This window comes from Bos grunniens, chromosome 23 (genome assembly GCF_055505025.1).
Source record: "Bos grunniens cultivar Pamir isolate PY7600 chromosome 23, Bosgru_T2T1.0, whole genome shotgun sequence".
Lineage (NCBI taxonomy): Eukaryota > Metazoa > Chordata > Mammalia > Artiodactyla > Bovidae > Bos > Bos grunniens.
This window is the reverse complement of record NC_141187.1, coordinates 33664518-33680789: the sequence shown is the minus strand read 5'-3', so window position 1 is coordinate 33680789 and position 16272 is coordinate 33664518. Positions and strand designations below refer to the sequence as shown.

Genomic DNA, 16272 nt, shown 5'->3' with positions numbered 1-16272 from the left:
GTGTTCAGTTCTCACTGTGTTCAGCCTCCCAAACTTTGTCCTAATGCTCTTGTAATTGGAACCCTGCTTGCATGTAGGTTGAGGATTATAGTTTCCAGGTATTTAACTATTACTGTGAAAAAGTTAGAAGGGCAGGCCTGGCAGTAATAATTAATAAACAACGCTGGACACTGCTTCCTTGCTCCCTATCAAAATCCAGCACGGAGTTAAATATACCCTGCCTATGTTAGGAATGGCCCTGAAAGATGAGTCTGCAATAACGTTCCTTTCTGATAGTCACAGAAATCAATAAAATAAGCACAACACCTTGAGAAAATATTTTTACTTAGGTTAAAACTTGGGAATTATTCCTATCACACACTACAAATTCTAAGGCTCCTTGCTAGATTTAGTATAATTTGGATGAATTAAGGGGATGCCAAGAGGAGACAAAACTCTCATCCTTGGAGCATGGTCCCACGTTACAAGCAGAAAGGGGACGGCACTGTGAAGCCCCAGGTCAAGCTCTCCAGCTTAGATACTCTCCAGCATCTCAAGGCTGGTGGACCACAGGCCAGGTGAGGTCACCACAGACAAGGTGAGGTCTGCAGTACTGGGATATGGTGGGGAAGGCTGCTCTGTGCCCACATCTTGATGTCTCCCCCTCCACAGCTCACCAGTCTTTCTAAAGGTCTGTAGCTTAGGATCTTGGGCCAGTGCAACAGAGCAGGGGAAAACATACACAATTGCAGAACTTAACTTGGAAATTGGTGGTGGGGGGCGGGGGGGATTTTCCTCAAATTATGCAATGTCATTGTAGAATTAAAGTGCAAGAATAGCTAGTTTTCCCTGAATTGGTGAAAAAATGCCAAGGGGCCATCTTCCCACCACCTGCCTCTTGACCATATGCGTACATAATACTATCAGCACATGGCAACAGGCCTCCAACCAGTCAAGGTGGCCCAGTGCAAGGGTTATATCACACAGGAGCAAAATCACACGATTGACTTTTATAGTCCGAGACTGGAGGTATGGGTGGGAACCACAAGGGACCTATATAAATACTGAGTTGGCCAAAAGGTTTGTTCATTTTTTCCAAAACATCTTTGGTCAACCTAGTACTTTGGCACACACACATAGAAAAGGAAACAAATACATAAAAGAGAGATCACTGCATAATGAAGGCATGTCTATCAAGTACTGAGCACTTTATATGAATTAATTCACTGAAACCTCACAAGAATCCTTCAAGCTGCCAGCATCATCTCCATTTTTCAGGAGCAAGAACTCAAGTACAGAGGGATTAAATCCTCATTTAAGGACTCATTTAAGTCATCCCGGCACAAACAGGTATTATCTGGATTTAAACTACAGTGGTCTGATTATTAACCGTTATATTACATTTGTGTGCTTACTTAGGGAAATTGAAGAGTATTTTCATTTCACATTTCTCCAAGTTCTCAAGAATACTTTTAAAAAAAAAGCTTAGCATGTATGAAGTAAATCAACAGGAAAATATGAAAGAAGATGAGAAAGGTAACTAAAGAGAAAAAAATGTCACTTCAGAACTAAAACAGAATTAGTAGTAGCAACGAAAGAAATTATCACTGTAAAAAACCAAATCAGCAATGTAGAACTGAGGCTTAGTCGCTCAGTTGAGTCTAACTCTTTGTGACCCCTTGGACTGCAGCCTGCCAGGCTCCTCTATCCATGGAATTCTCTAGTCAAGAATACTGGAGTGGGTAGCCATTCCCTTCTCCATGGGGTCTTACTGACCCACGGATCGAACCCAAGTCTCCTGGATTGCAAGCAGGTTCTTTACCATCTGAGCTACCAGGGAAGCCCCAGTAAGGAAATGATTCAAAAGATAATAGATGTGGGGCTTCCCTGGTGGCTCAGTCGTAAAGAATCCTCTTGCCAGTGCAGGAGTCGTGGATTTGATCCCTGATCTGGGAGGATCCCACAAGCAGTGGAGCAACTAAGCCTGTACACCACAATTATTGAGCCTGTGCTCTAGAGCCTGGGGTGCGGCTCTAGAACAAGGGAAGCCACTGCAATGAGAAGCCCACACACCACAACTACAGAGTAGCCCCCACTTGCTACAACTAGAGAAAAACCCTCAAAGACCCATCACAGCCAAAAATAAACAAATAATGATAAAAAAGATAATGGGTGTGAAGAAAGCAACAAAGATTCTTCAGAAGTAAACAAAAGTAAGTTAAACATCCAGTTTACTGAGTTTATAACTTCAAGGAAAGTATATAGAAAACCAAAGAAGACAACTTAAATGTATAAAAAATGTAAGCTCAAATTATGAAAGGAATTGAAATGGAAAATATATATAAGGACTGATTTCTTGATAAAGAAGATTCTATTCAACAGCAATAAGACAATTCACTACTCGGATTGATTAGAGAGATTAAATAAAGCAATCATGGGAGAAAGGGGGAGAGAAGCATTTAAAAGGTATAAGGTGCTAATTACAGGGGAATAAAGTACATGATCTTCCCTGAAAATATAATTTGTGAGTTTGAATTAAGAAATATTGTGCATCTCAAAAAAAACAAAAACAAAACTGTGTAATAAGGTGAGAAAGTTGTTCAGAAGTTATTCCTTTTAAACAAAACAAATTGTCCCCTAGTAGATTCACTAGAAAATTCTATGAGAATTTTAAGGAGCTGAAAATACTGATATTTTCCATCAGAAGAAATGTAAATAATTTATGGAGATGAAGGTAAAATAAAGCTCTTCACTCCTTAAGTGTGGACTGTGCGTGTGACTTTTTCCAGAGCACAGCATGGAAAGGGATAAGAAAAAAAGAGTTAACTTCACGATTAAAAAACCTAGCAAACACTACCTCAAGCAGGTAATCAAGGTTAATATCATCAGTGAGAGATCACATAGATAGCATGTATTTTTGATATGATGTCATGAAAATAGCAGTCTACCTCTATGGTCATCCTTTCAAAAAGCACGTTACTTCAGTCTAATCATGAGAAAAGCATTCGACAAGTCCCAGTTGAAGGACAATCTACAAAATATCTGACTGATATTCTTCAAAATTGTCAAAATCATCAAAAATAAGGAAAGTCAGAGAAACTGTTACAGCCAAAAGGATCCCACATGTGGTGATTAATTGGATTATGGGACCCTGAATGGGATTCTGGGACAGAAAAAAAAAATCTATTAGGTGAAAACTAAGAACTCTGAATGAAGAATAGGCTTTAGTTAATAATACTAATTAATGTAGGTTCATTAATTGTGACAACTGTGCCATACCAATTTAAGATGTTAATAATAGGGGAAATGGTGTGAGGTCTGCTGCTGTGCTGCTGCGTCACTTCAGTCGTGTCTGACTCTGTGTGACCCCAGAGATGGCAGCCCACTGGGCTCCCTTGTCCCTGGGATTCTCCAGGCAAGAACACTGGAGTGGGTTGCCATTTCCTTCTCCAATGAGGTCTACAGGAGCTCAATAACTCTGTCTGAAACTGTTCTGTAATAAAAAAAAATATTAAGAAAATAGAAAATGACTATGTATTTAAAATACTTCAGATCACAGATTGAGATGGAAAGCTTAAAACTTCCTTTCTTTACAAAGCTAGCATGGCAAAAAATCACATACACACACATTCACAAACTACAAATTAAGCTCAGTTATATATGCTAATGTAAAACTCCAGCTAAAATAGTCACAAAATAAATCATGTGTTTTCATTAAAACAGCCTATTAAGAAGAGGTCATTCTAAGAATATATGGCCGCTTGAATACTAATAGCTATAATGAATTTATATTGCTGTTGCTGTTTTTGTTTAGTAGCTAAGTCATGCCCGACTCTTGTGACCCCATGGATTGTAGCTCACCAGGCACTTCTATCCATGGAATTTCCCAGGCAAGAATACTGGAGTGGGTTGCCATTTTTTTCTTCAATAAGGAACTTATATAAACTTTAAAATCTCATCACAGCACCTTGAGTCTCTATTGTTAACCTTAATTTACAGGTGAAATAATTGAAGCCACAAGAGTTCAGAGACTTGCCCAAGAACACACAGCTGTAAAGAAAGCAGATCCAGGAGTCTGGCTCTGTGATTAAAATACAGTTGATCAAACATTCCATTCTCATAAAAAAAATAGGATAGCTTAATACAATAAAAGCATAATTCCCACCACCACCTAGCAACATACCTAATAAGTAAAGTAAGAAGTATTCCTAATAGTAGATTCAGGTACTGCATGACTGCCCATTTTCACCATTCCTATTTACCGGTGTTTAGAAACTGCCAGTGAATAAAATTACGCAAGAGAATAAAATGGCAAAAACAATCATCTATTTTTTCCCATTTTTTTGTACATAACCTCTGTATGTGTTTGATTTTCTTGTCTAAATCTAAGTGGGAAAGGGTGAAAATGACAGGGGAAAATGACTCAGTTAAGAAACTACAGAAAAGTATTTTAAAAAAGCTTGTGACTTAACTAAAGATTAATTATAAAATTCTACCTTAGCACAAAGAAAAGAACTTGAATACATGGGGAGCCATCTCTGCTGTGGGCTAAGAGAAGGCAATACTATAAATACAGCAATCCCTCTTAATCTGCCATATCAATATGATATTGATCAAAATTCTAGTATAAATTTTGTGGATGGGGGAGGGGAGAGTTTCAACTAAATGCTGCCAGAGTTAAACCAAAGGTGGGGATCTGTCAATTCCTGGAACCTAACAAGAGTATTGCTACACAACTGGGGACAGTGCTGGCCACCCCAACTGTTTGCTCCCTTGCAGGAGCCAGGAAATAGGGCATCCACCTGCCCCAAGGACAGTGATCACACATCATGCCTCTGGGATTTCTCTCCAGGGATAGTGAATCAATTCTATCAGCTGTTGTCAAACTAATGTATCTGGACTCAACCCCAGGGATAACCTCAGAGTTCTCATGGATCACCGGCAAATTATGTGCAAGCCTGGATTATAGTACCAAGATAATGTTTAAATACATCTATGGTCTAACTAACCTTCCTTTCAAATCTCATTTCTTCTCAGCCCCCGGACATATTAATCTACCATGTTCCTGGTTACATTTGGTACTGAAAGCCATCACAGCTGTCCAAGTGGGGCACTTGGGAATCATTTCCAACAAATTCTCTCTTACTATCCATATCCAATCAATCACAACTTTCAGCTAATTCTTTCCCTAAGTCTACTTCTTTCTATTTCTGCTCTCATCAGCACATGCCAGGACACTGACTAGGAAACTCTTTCTTTTGTTTGCTCTGGCCAATTCCATATATTCTTCAAGTCTCTGCTTAAATAATGGTTCTGATGGAGTTATCCACTCCCCACCCCCGTACTCCAAGGGGTACAGGTGTTTGCTGAACACCGACAGAGTCACTTCTGCTCTCTCTGCATTTCTGCTTCACAGATGGACTGCAATCTTCTTCCACATCCAGACTTAGGAAGGGTGGGACAAAGCACCCTTTTGTAAGACTTTCTGTACCTCTTGTCTCAGGCTTTTGTTCAGTTCGACATGGGCTAGCCCTTATCCTGCATCTGTGTAATCTTTCGATTTCCACCCAACAAATGAACATGAGCATTGCCTTGCCAGTTATGGTGAACAACACAGCTCTGCCCAGTTCACCCAATGCCTCCACAGAGAGGCCACCCGTTGACTCCCAGGACAACTGGAATGAAACTCTGAACGAATCTAAGGCAGTGGTAAGTTTAATGAAACTATGGATCCTTTCTTTGACTCAAATGTTTTGACCTAAAGAGTTATGTGCTAAGATATACTATGTTCAAAGAACCGTATTATACAAAAGCATAATACGCATCTGAGATTTTATACTAGTGTCTATAAGTGTACCTAAGGATTATAGTTAGAATGAAAGGAACAGATCTTTAGCATTTAGTGGAAGTAAATTCTTCCCCTACAATGATGAAAATCACCAAAAAGTAAGTTCTACAGATTTATGTCTATTTTCTCTTTCTTCACATGTTTTTTTTATTACCTTGCCTGTAATGCCTTCTTCTTTGTAAGTTTTCTTTCTTTACAGGTTCTCACTTAATTGTGTAGCTGGGGAAAGTGAGTAAGGGAAACAGTATATTGGGCACAGGTTTTACTGATAAAATTGGTAGATTGAGGAATTGGAGAGAGGTAAAAGGAAAGAGAACTGCCAATCATTTTCTTGTATCTTAAGTCCTCATGATAAAAACTGTTGAGTCTCCAGTCAAACAGTGAGTTTCTCTTTGTCATCTAGGCTGCTGTGTATGACTGGAGTCCTGAAATTCAGGGGGTCATCCTCAGCTCACTCAACTACGGCTCATTCTTGGCTCCAATTCCCAGTAGCTATATGGCTGAAGTATTTGGAACCAGGTATTTGTCTGGTACCTGCATGTTTATTACCTCAGTCCTGGCCCTCTTCACTCCACTAGCAGCTGATACTGGAGTGACTGTGCTCATTGTCCTACGGGTCATCCAAGGCATAGTTCAGGTACCAGGACCTTTTCTAAGTACACATAGAATTAGGTTCTAAAATGACCTCAGATAGCCAAGAATTAACTTTTTGTTTCAGGTTGTGTTATTAACAAGTCAGTATTCAATCTGGGCTAGATGGGCTCCACCACAAGAAAGGAGTCAACTCATCACCATTGCTGTAGCAGGTAATTGATACCGTAATTATCACCTTGTATACTCTGTCTCTTGTGGCTAAGCTGGTAAAGAATCTGCCTGCAATGTGGGAGACCTGGGTTCGATCCCTGGGTTGGGAAGATCCCCTGAAGAAGGGAAAGGCTACACACTCTGGTATTCTGGCCTAGAGAATACCATGGACTGTATAGTCCATGGGGTTGCAAAGAGTCGGACACCTACACAGCATTGGGTGGACTGGACAGAGTTGGACATGACTTTTTAGCAACTTTCACTATGCTCTGTCCAAGTGTACTCTGCCACAGCCTATCAAAAGAAGCCAAACCTTACACCCTAAGTACTCTGTCTCCCTGCTTTACAGGAGCTAACCTAAACTATCCTATCTTTCTTGATCATAACCAAATGCTTCCTGGGCACCAAACATTCTTGCAAGTGCTTTTAATTTCATTTTAGTCTCAAAGCAATTTTGCAACTCAGTAACATATAATTATTTTCCATTTCACACATAAGGGAATAAGAGACACAAACAGACTGATGACTTTTCCAGAATCACACAGCTACTGAGTGAAGGAGCAGAATCTAACTTAGGTAGCCTGGGTTATAGCTTAGCTTTGTATTGACATTGGTCTATAGGAAGCACATAGAGTCTCGAGTCTGACCTTCTCACCCAGAACATCCTCACATCTTCTATTTAGGGTCAGTGCTGGGCTGCTTCATCATCTTCCTTGTCGGTGGTTACCTCTGCCAGACTATAGGATGGCCTTGTGTCTTCTATATCTTTGGTGAGTTTGTGCTTTTCAAATCTCAGAATTTTGTTTTATGACGAAGACTGCTGGACATTTCTGTGATGTAGGTCATCTATGGTTAACCAAATCCTAGTAGATAATGTTCAGAGCTAATCATGTGGTGAATCTTGCAAGTGACATTTAAGTTTTAATATCCTGAGTGTAGAGCTAGAATAACCTGATGAGTTTAAAGGCATCATAATGTTCCTTCCTGCTTCTAAATTGAACCCACAAAGGACCTCAGAGGGATTTCTTTCATAAAATGCTGCATATGTAATCTTAGTGAGATTATATTTTTAGTTATGCTGTTTATTTAATGCTTCCTCAGTTGTTCAGTGGTAAAGAATCTGCCTGCCAATGCAGGAGACATGGGTTCAATCCTTGGATCAGGAAGATCCCCTGGAGAAGAAAATGGCAACCCATTCCAGTATTCCTGCTTGGGAAATTCCATGGACAGAGGAGCCCGGTGGGCTACAGTCCATGGAGTTGCAAAAGAGTCGAACACGACTTAGCAACTAAACAACAAAAATGTATTCAATACATTCTTTTAAATTTCTATTATTACAACCAGAAAATTATGGGAATTTGACCTTCGTGCATCCTCAGGTGTGTCAGACTCTTTGTGACCCCATGGACTGTAGCCTGCCAGGCTCCTCTGTCCATGGGATTTCCCAGGCAAGAATACAAGAGTGGGTTGTCATTTCCTTCTCTAGGGGATCTGCCCGACAGGGGTTAAACTCCGTGTCTCCTGCATTGGCAGGCAGATTCTTTATCTCTGCCACCTGGGAAACCCAATATGATGTCATCTTAGGTAAAATACTGATTGGAGTAGAGAGTCAATCAGTAGAGGCTGCAGGACAGAGCAGATCATGTGAGGCTCAGGAATGGACAATCATATAGAGATGTTGGGAAAGTTTCTGAAGATCACAGTGTTCCAGAGGTGACATTCTACCATACAAGTTTGCCTTTACCCAGCTCTGTGAAATCTTCCCAAAAGCTTTCAGCTAATCTTTGTGTTTGTTTGATTTTTGAAACATTCTCTGGAATCCCATCTGCAAACTGCCTGATTCCAGTGGAACTTACTGGTCTCATTGGTGTTTTCATTAGAGTATAATAGTCTTAGATCCAGGATTCTTATAACATCAGGTCAGTAATTCTGCTGAGAATAAAAGTGTATGAAGATTGTTTACTATACTATAGCATATCAGCCTTCAAAGACTCTGTCATGGAAACTTTCAGAAGGGCAGGTTACAAAATTTTCAGGGAATGAGAGAGGCTTACTGTGCTCCTGGTTTTGGGAAAAGGTAAATAATATACACAAAATAAGAACTCACTAAATATTACTGAATCAATGTTAACATCCTCCATCCTCAACGTGCAACAGTGCTAATTTTCATCTCTCTCACTCCCCTCCCCTCTTGCTTTTAAGTTCCTTGATGACATGATCATGTCTTTATACTCATATTCTCAACATGTAGCAAAATGCCTGGTATATGGTGGCTGTTCTATATTTGGGAAGGACTGTATAAACAACAAGCTAACAAGTGAAGAGAAGAAGATTCTAAAAAGGGAATGAATGTTTCCACTCAATACTAATAAAGTTGAGTTGTCCAACACTGTAATAATGTATATATTAAACAATTTCTTTGCTGAGGATTAATTTCATTCTATATCCAGAAATTACCTGGGCAATCAGCTGCATTTATACTGTATATACTGCTGCTAACCATTAGGTGTTAGAGAGAAATAAGAAAAGATTTAATAAAACATAAACTTTGTGAAGCGTGACTAGCAGGGGGGATGCCGACTGGTAACTTCAACAGTGAGGGCATTTTCAAGCACATGGGTTGAACACACTAATAACTTTTAGCAGCAATGTACAGCCTTACTACTGGTGCATTTCAAAACCTCCCCAAACTCAGGGATTTTAAACAACCAGCACTTAGTCTCTTAGTTTTGTGGGACAGCTCGGCAGGTCTGCTCTCTGTGTCTCTCATCTGCGTTAGAGAGTGGACGAGCTGGAGCATGTTCTTCCCATGCCAATGGCTAAGGCACAAGAGGACAAGTGAAAAAATGCAGTGCTTCTTAAAGCCTAGCCTCTGAATTGCCCCATGCCACTGGTAAAAGCAAGTTACATGGCCAAGACAAAAGTCAAGTGGTAAGGAAGTACCCTCAATCTATGATAAGCCTATGTAAGGGATACGTGCAGGAAGGAGGGGAGTATGGGGCCATTATGCTAACCACAGGAATCATCTCAAGGCAGAATCAAACTGATAGAAGTCCAATTCTGTGCTAAGTAGAACCTTTTTTTTTTTTTTCCTTTTAAAGGTGGAATTGGCTGTGTCTGTTCTTTTCTCTGGTTTGCTGTCATTTATGATGACCCTGTGAGTCATCCATTTATTAGCACTAAAGAGAAGGAATATATCGTCTGTTCACTGGCTCAAGAGGTACACTGGGGAACTCCTCTGCCATTTCCCCATGTCTGTCTGGATGTCTCAGTGGTGAAGACTTCAGTAGAGCAGAGCTTTGATCTTCAGATACATATCTGATATTGACATGTACTTTCTTCCAGGGTTCTCCACCAGGCTGGTCTCTTCCCACTAAAGCTATGATCAAATCACTACCACTTTGGAGCATTCTCGTCTTTTACTTCAGTGATTACTGGCATTTTTTTGTCCTGACGTCATTCTTACCAACATTCATCACCTCTGTACTTCAAGCTAATATCAGAGATGTAAGTATGGAGAAAACTCATTCTGTTCTTCTGTTGCTTTATATATAATCCCTTCTTCTCTCTCCTACAGTCACAAGTTTAGGCCAAGGGTCTTCATGGAGGAAATGATACCTGATTCACTTGAATTCTGATTCAACTCAATGTGTCCTACTGCTTATTGGGCGCAGAATGGTATGGCTCTAGGTCAACTTGGCATTCATAGAACAGCATATTTTTTAAGGGACCTATGCAGAAATTTTTATGTTCAATCCAATCAACATTTGCAAACAAGACATTCTGCTGGCAGCATAAGTGATAAAACAATAAAAATTTGCCTCTGAGAAGACTGTGACAGAGAAGCATAAACAATGTTATGACATTAAAAGGACATAAAGTTCCAAATAGGACTTGTACCAAAAACTTGTGGAAAATGTTTTTTTAGAAAAACATTTTATTCCAGTGTAACATATATAAAGAAAAGTGTGAAAACTGCACATGTGTACAGCTGTCTATACAATATGTACACATTTTCTTTTTCTGTACACATTTTCACAAAGTGAACAGATGCTCTGAATGGCTGAAAAGAGCCTATCAATTCCTGCCATCTAAGTGTCTTGAAAGTGGTAAAGGGTGTATCATCTTCTAGCTTGTTAGTGATACTTCACTAGGTCACTGAATTAGTGTTTCATTCTTATCCTTTGTACAAAAAGTGGGGCTCATCTGGTGAAACCATGCTAAGTGGTCAAGAAAGAACTGACCTTTCCCAAGGTCAGAGTCTAGAGAGCATACATGCAAACAGTCTGGAGGTACTGAGATCAGAAAGCCCAAGGACAGAGTAGCTATGGGTCTTCCCAAAGGAGGAAGTAGGGGCCAGCAGCAGGTAATTGATACCAGAATGCTAGGCAAAGGAATCAGGAGACAGGAGGTCTAGACTAGCAGGATGCCAGTGCTGAGAGCTAGACACCCTGAGGCCGACTGTTGGAAGTGACTGGTCGCTGGTGTGAAGTGGGGTAGGCTCTTTAATCTCAGAAGCCAAGGCTGAGGAACAGGGTAATGAGGGAATGATTAGAAGGGCAAGTTGAGACAGACGGTAGGGTTTCCCCAGCTTGAGAAATCAAGAGGTCTTGAGTCCCATTGGTCCCAGGGTATTTTTCTCTTAACCTTGATGATCCTGGTTTGCTATTGTTTTTGTCACTAGAACTCTTTGCCCACTCTTTGTTGTGCCTGACTCTTTGCCACCTCATGGACTATAGTTGGGAAGGCTCCTCTGTCCATGGAATTTCCCAGGCAAGAATACTGGAGTGGGTTGCCATTTCCTTCTCCAGGCTTTGGTTTACTCATTTGTAAAATAAACATCTTGGACCATTTGACAGTGAGATCCTTTTCATTGTCTGGATTATGTACAACAAAGGATTTTGCATTTTCTTTAATAACATTTTGATTTAGGAATTGAAATTATAACATTTACAAAAATATATAAAAAGATATGGTGAAAAATCTTACTCTCATTCCTGTCCCCAAACTGCCCTGTTTTCTCAGCCTTCGATTGAGGTATGTCCCAATTTTGATGAGAATTTTTATCATGAATGGCTATTAAACTGTCAAATGCTTTTATTCTGCATCTATTGATTATGTGATTTTTACCATTCCTTTTGTTAACATGATGTCTCACATTGATTTATTTGTGAATACTGACCCATCCTTGTATTCCTGGAATAAATCTTACTTGATCATTGGGTATGATTCTTTTTATATATCATCGAATTTGGTATGTTAATATTTTGTTTAGGGTATTTTCTTCTATATTAATCAGGATACTGGCCTGTAATTTTCTTTTATTGTAGGGTCTTTATCTGGTTTTGGTATAGGGTAATGGTGACCTCATAGGATGAATTTGGGAGTGTTCCCCCCACTTCCATTTTTTTTGAATAGTTTGTAAAAGGTAGGCATGAGCTCTTCTTCATATGTTTGATAGAACTCCCCTGTGAAGCCATTTTGTCCTGGACTTTTGTTACTTGGAATTTATTATTTTAATTACAAATTCAATTTCATCACTACTGATTGGTCTGTTCAGATTGTCTATTCCTGGTTCAGTCATGTATGTTTCTAGAAATGTATCTATTTCTTCTAGATTGTCCACATTGTTGGCATATAACTGTTCATTGTATTTTTTTTTTTTTTTTGTATTTATGGTATTGAGTGTTATTTTTCCTCTTTGATTTCTTATTTTATTTGGGTCCTCTCTCTTTTCTTCTTGGTAATCTTGGCTCTTTATCCTTTGGAAAAACCAACTTTTGGTTTCACAGGTCTTTTCTATAGCTATTTATTTCTGATCTATATTTTATTTCCTTTTTTATTTTTATTATTTCCTTCCTTCTGCTGACTCTGGACACTTTTTGTTGTTTCAAATACCAGATTTTGAGATTTTTCTTGAGAAAGGCCTGTATTGCCATAAACTTTGCTCTTAGAACTATTTTTTTTCCCTTGAAGGATAAATGCTTTACATAATTTTATTGTTTTCTGTCAAATCTCAACATGAATCAGCCATAGGTATACATATATCCCCTCCCTTTTGAACCTCCCTCCCATCTCCCTCCCCATCCCATCCCTCTAGGTTGATACAGAGCCTGGGTTTGAGTTTCCTGAGCCATACAGCAAATTTCCGTTGGCTATGTATTTTACATAAGGTAATGTAAGTTTCCATGTTACTCTTTCCATACATCTCACCCTCTCCTCCCTTCTCCCCATGTCCATAAGTCTATCCTCTGTTTCTCCATTGCTGCCCTGTAAGGAAATTCTTCAGTACCATTTTTCTAGATTCTGTATATGTGCATTAGAATATGATATTTATCTTTCTCTTTCTGACTTACTTCACTCTGTGTAATAGGTTCTAGGTTCATTCACCTCATTAGAACTGACTCAAAGGTGTTCCTTTTTATGGCTGAGTAATATTCCATTCAGAGAAGGCAATGGCACCCCACTCCAGTACTCTTGCCTGGAAAATCCCATGGACTGAGGAGCCTGGTAGGCTGCAGTCCATGAGGTTGCTAAGAGTCGAACACGACTGAGCGACTTCACTTTAACTTTTCACTTTCATGCATTGGAGAAGGAAATGGCAACCCACTCCAGTGTTCTTGCCTGGAGAATCCCAGGGACGGGGCAGCCTGGTGGGCTGCTGTCTATGGGGTCGTACAGAGTCGGACACGACTGAAGCGACTTAGCAGCAGCAGCAATATTCCATTGTGTATATGTACTACAACTTCTTTATCCATTCATCTGTTGATGGGCATCTAGGCTGCTTCCATGTTATAGCTATTGTAAGTAGTGCTGCAATGAACAATGGGATACATGTGTCTTTTTCAATTTTGGTTTCCTGAGGGTATATTCCTAGGAGTGGGATTGCTGGGTCATATGGTGGTTTTATTCCTAGTTTTTTAAGGAATCTCCATACCATCTTCCATAGTGGCTGTATGAATTTACATTCCCACCAACAGTGCAAGAGCATTCCCTTTTCTCCACACCCTCTCCAGCATTTATTGTTTGCAGACTTTTTGATGATGGCCATTTTGACTGGTGTGAGGTGATCTCATTGTAGTTTTGATTTGCATTTCTCTAATAATGAGTGATGTTAAGCATCTTTCCATGGGTTTGTTAGCCATCTGTTTGTCTTCTTTGGAGAAATGTCTGTTTAGGTGTTTCCCCCACTTTTTGACTGGGTTGTTTGTTTTTCTGGCATTGAGTTATATGAGCTGCTTGTATAATTTGGAAATTAATCCTTTGTCAGTTGTTTCATTTGCTATTGTTTTCTCCCATTCTGAGGGTTGTCTTTTCACCTTGCTTATAGTTTCCTTTGCTGTGCAAAAGCTTTTACGTTTAATCAGGTCCCACTTGTTTACTTTTGTTTTTATTTCCATTACTCTAGGAGGTGGGTCATAGAGGATCTTGCTTTGATTTATGCCATCAAGTCTTCTGCCTATGTTTTCCTCTAGTAGTTTTCTAGTTTCTGGTTTACATTTAGGTCTTTAATCCATTTTGAGTTTACCTTTGTGTATGGTGTTAGGACGTGTTCTAATTTCATTCTTTTACATATAGCGGTCTAGTTTTCCCAGCACCATTTATTGAAGAGGCTGTCTTTGCCCCATTGTATGTTCTTGACTCCTTTGTCAAAAATAAGGTACCCATAGGTGCATGGGTTTATTTCTGGGCTTTCTATCTTGTTCCATTGGTCTATATTTCTGTTTTTGTGCCAGTACCCTACTGTCTTGATGACTATAGCTTTGTAGTATAATCTGAACTCAGGAAAGTTGATTTCCTCCAGCTCCATTCTTCTTTCTCAAGACCTCTTTGGCTATTAGGGGTCTTTTGTGTTTCCATATGAATTGTGAAATTTTTTGTTCTAGTTCTGTGAAAAATGTCATTGGCAATTTGATAGGGATTGCACTAAATCTGTAGATTGTGTTTGGTAGTATAGTCATTTTCACAATGTTGATTCTTCCTATCCAGGAACATGGAATATCTCTCCATCAGTTTATGTCATCTTTGATTTCTTTCATTAGTGTCTTATAATTTTCTGTGTACAGTTCTTTTTTCTCCTTAGGTAAGTTTATTCCTAGATATCTTTTTGTTGCAATGGTGAATAGGATTTTTTCCTTAATTTCTCTAATTTTCATTGTTAATATATAAAGATGCAAATGATTTCTGTGCATTGATTTTGTATCCTGCAACTTTGCTAAATTCACTGATTAGCTCTAGTATTTTCTGATACTATCTTTAGGGTTTTCTATGTCATCTGCAAACAGTGAGAGATTTACTTCTTCTTTTCCAATCTGGATTCCTTTTCTTTTTCTTCTCTGATTGCTGTAGTAGGACTTCCAGAACTATGTTGAAAAATAGTGGTGAAAGTGGACACCCTTGTCTTGTTTCTGATTTTAGGGAGAATGCTTTCAGTTTTCCACCATTGAGAATAATGTTTGCTATAGGCTTATCATATATAGGGCTTCTCTCCTAGCTCAGTTGGTAAAGAATCTGCCTGCAATGCAGGAGACATGGATTTGATTCTTGGATCAGAAAGATCCCCTGGAGAAGGAAATAGCAACCCACTCCAGTATTCTTGCCTGGAGAATTCCATGGACAGAGGAACCTGGTGGGCTACAGTCCATGGGGTCGCAAGAGTTGGACAAGACTGAGTGACTTTCACTACTGCTACAATACTATCATAAATGGCCTTTACTATGTTGAGGCAGGTTCCTTCTATGCCCATTTTTTGAAGAGTTTTAATCATAAATGGGTGCTGAGTTTTTTCAAAGGCTTTTTCTGCATCTATTATCATATGGTTTTTAATCCTTCAATTTGTTAATGTGGTGTATCGCATTGATTGATTTGCATATTTTGAATAATCCTTGCATCCCTGGAATAAAGCCAGGGATTTGATTATGGTATATGAGCTTTTTTATGTGTTGCTGAATTCTGTTTGCCAAAATTTTGTTGAGGATTTTTGTATCTATGTTCATCACTGACATTGGCCTGTAGTTTTCTTTTTTTGTGTTGTCTTTGTCTGGTTTTGATATCAGGGTGATGGTGGCCTTGTAGAATGAGTTGGAAGTGTTCCTTCCTTTGAAATTTTTTGAAACAGTTTTAGAAGGGTAGACATTAACTCTTTTCTAAATGTTTGATAGAATTCTGTGAAGCCGTCTGGTCCTGGGATTTTCTTTTTTGGGAGATTTTTGACCACAGCTTCAATTTCAGTGCTTGTAGTTGGGTTGTTGATAATTTCTATTACTTCCTGATTCAGTCTTGGAAGATTGAACTTTTCTAAGAATCTGTCCATCTGTCCATTTCTTCCAGGTTATCCATTTTATTGCCATATAGTTGTTCATAATAGTTTCTTATAATCCTTTGTAATTCTGCATTGTCTGTTGTAACCTTTCCTTTTTCATTTCTAATTTTGATGTGATTCTTTTTTTCTTGGTGAGTCTGGCCAAAGGTTTGTCAATTTTATCTTCTCAAAGAACATTTTAGTTTTATTAATCTTTAGCATTGTTTCTTTCGTTTCTTTTTATTTCTGCTTGGATCTTTATGATTTCATTCCTTCTATTAATTTGGGTTTTTTTTTTGTTCTTTTTCCAGTTGTTTTAGGTGTAAAGTTAGGTTGTCTA

At 39.0% G+C, this 16272-nt stretch overlaps 2 protein-coding genes across 8 annotated transcripts in view; one reads left to right on the top strand and one right to left on the bottom strand.

Moving 5' to 3' along the window:
- SLC17A1 (solute carrier family 17 member 1) overlaps positions 1-16272 on the bottom strand; it is a 249724-nt gene that overhangs the window by 169185 nt on the left and 64267 nt on the right. The gene's annotated exons all lie outside the window — the stretch shown is intronic.
- The window catches only part of LOC147347581 (putative small intestine urate exporter), a 34142-nt gene that overhangs the window by 10485 nt on the left and 7385 nt on the right, over positions 1-16272 (top strand). For 2 of the 3 annotated variants that reach the window (XM_086369976.1, XM_086369975.1), the window contains 6 exons: positions 5483-5688; positions 6231-6464; positions 6546-6633; positions 7315-7401; positions 9733-9851; positions 9977-10138. In XM_086369976.1, the coding sequence (XP_086226102.1) occupies positions 5554-5688; positions 6231-6464; positions 6546-6633; positions 7315-7401; positions 9733-9851; positions 9977-10138 (825 nt within the window). In that variant the 5' untranslated portion in view covers positions 5483-5553. Of the gene's footprint in view, positions 1-5482; positions 5689-6230; positions 6465-6545; positions 6634-7314; positions 7402-9732; positions 9852-9976; positions 10139-10208; positions 10351-16272 lie in introns of those variants that run through there. The other variant, XM_086369977.1, reaches the window with a different exon arrangement.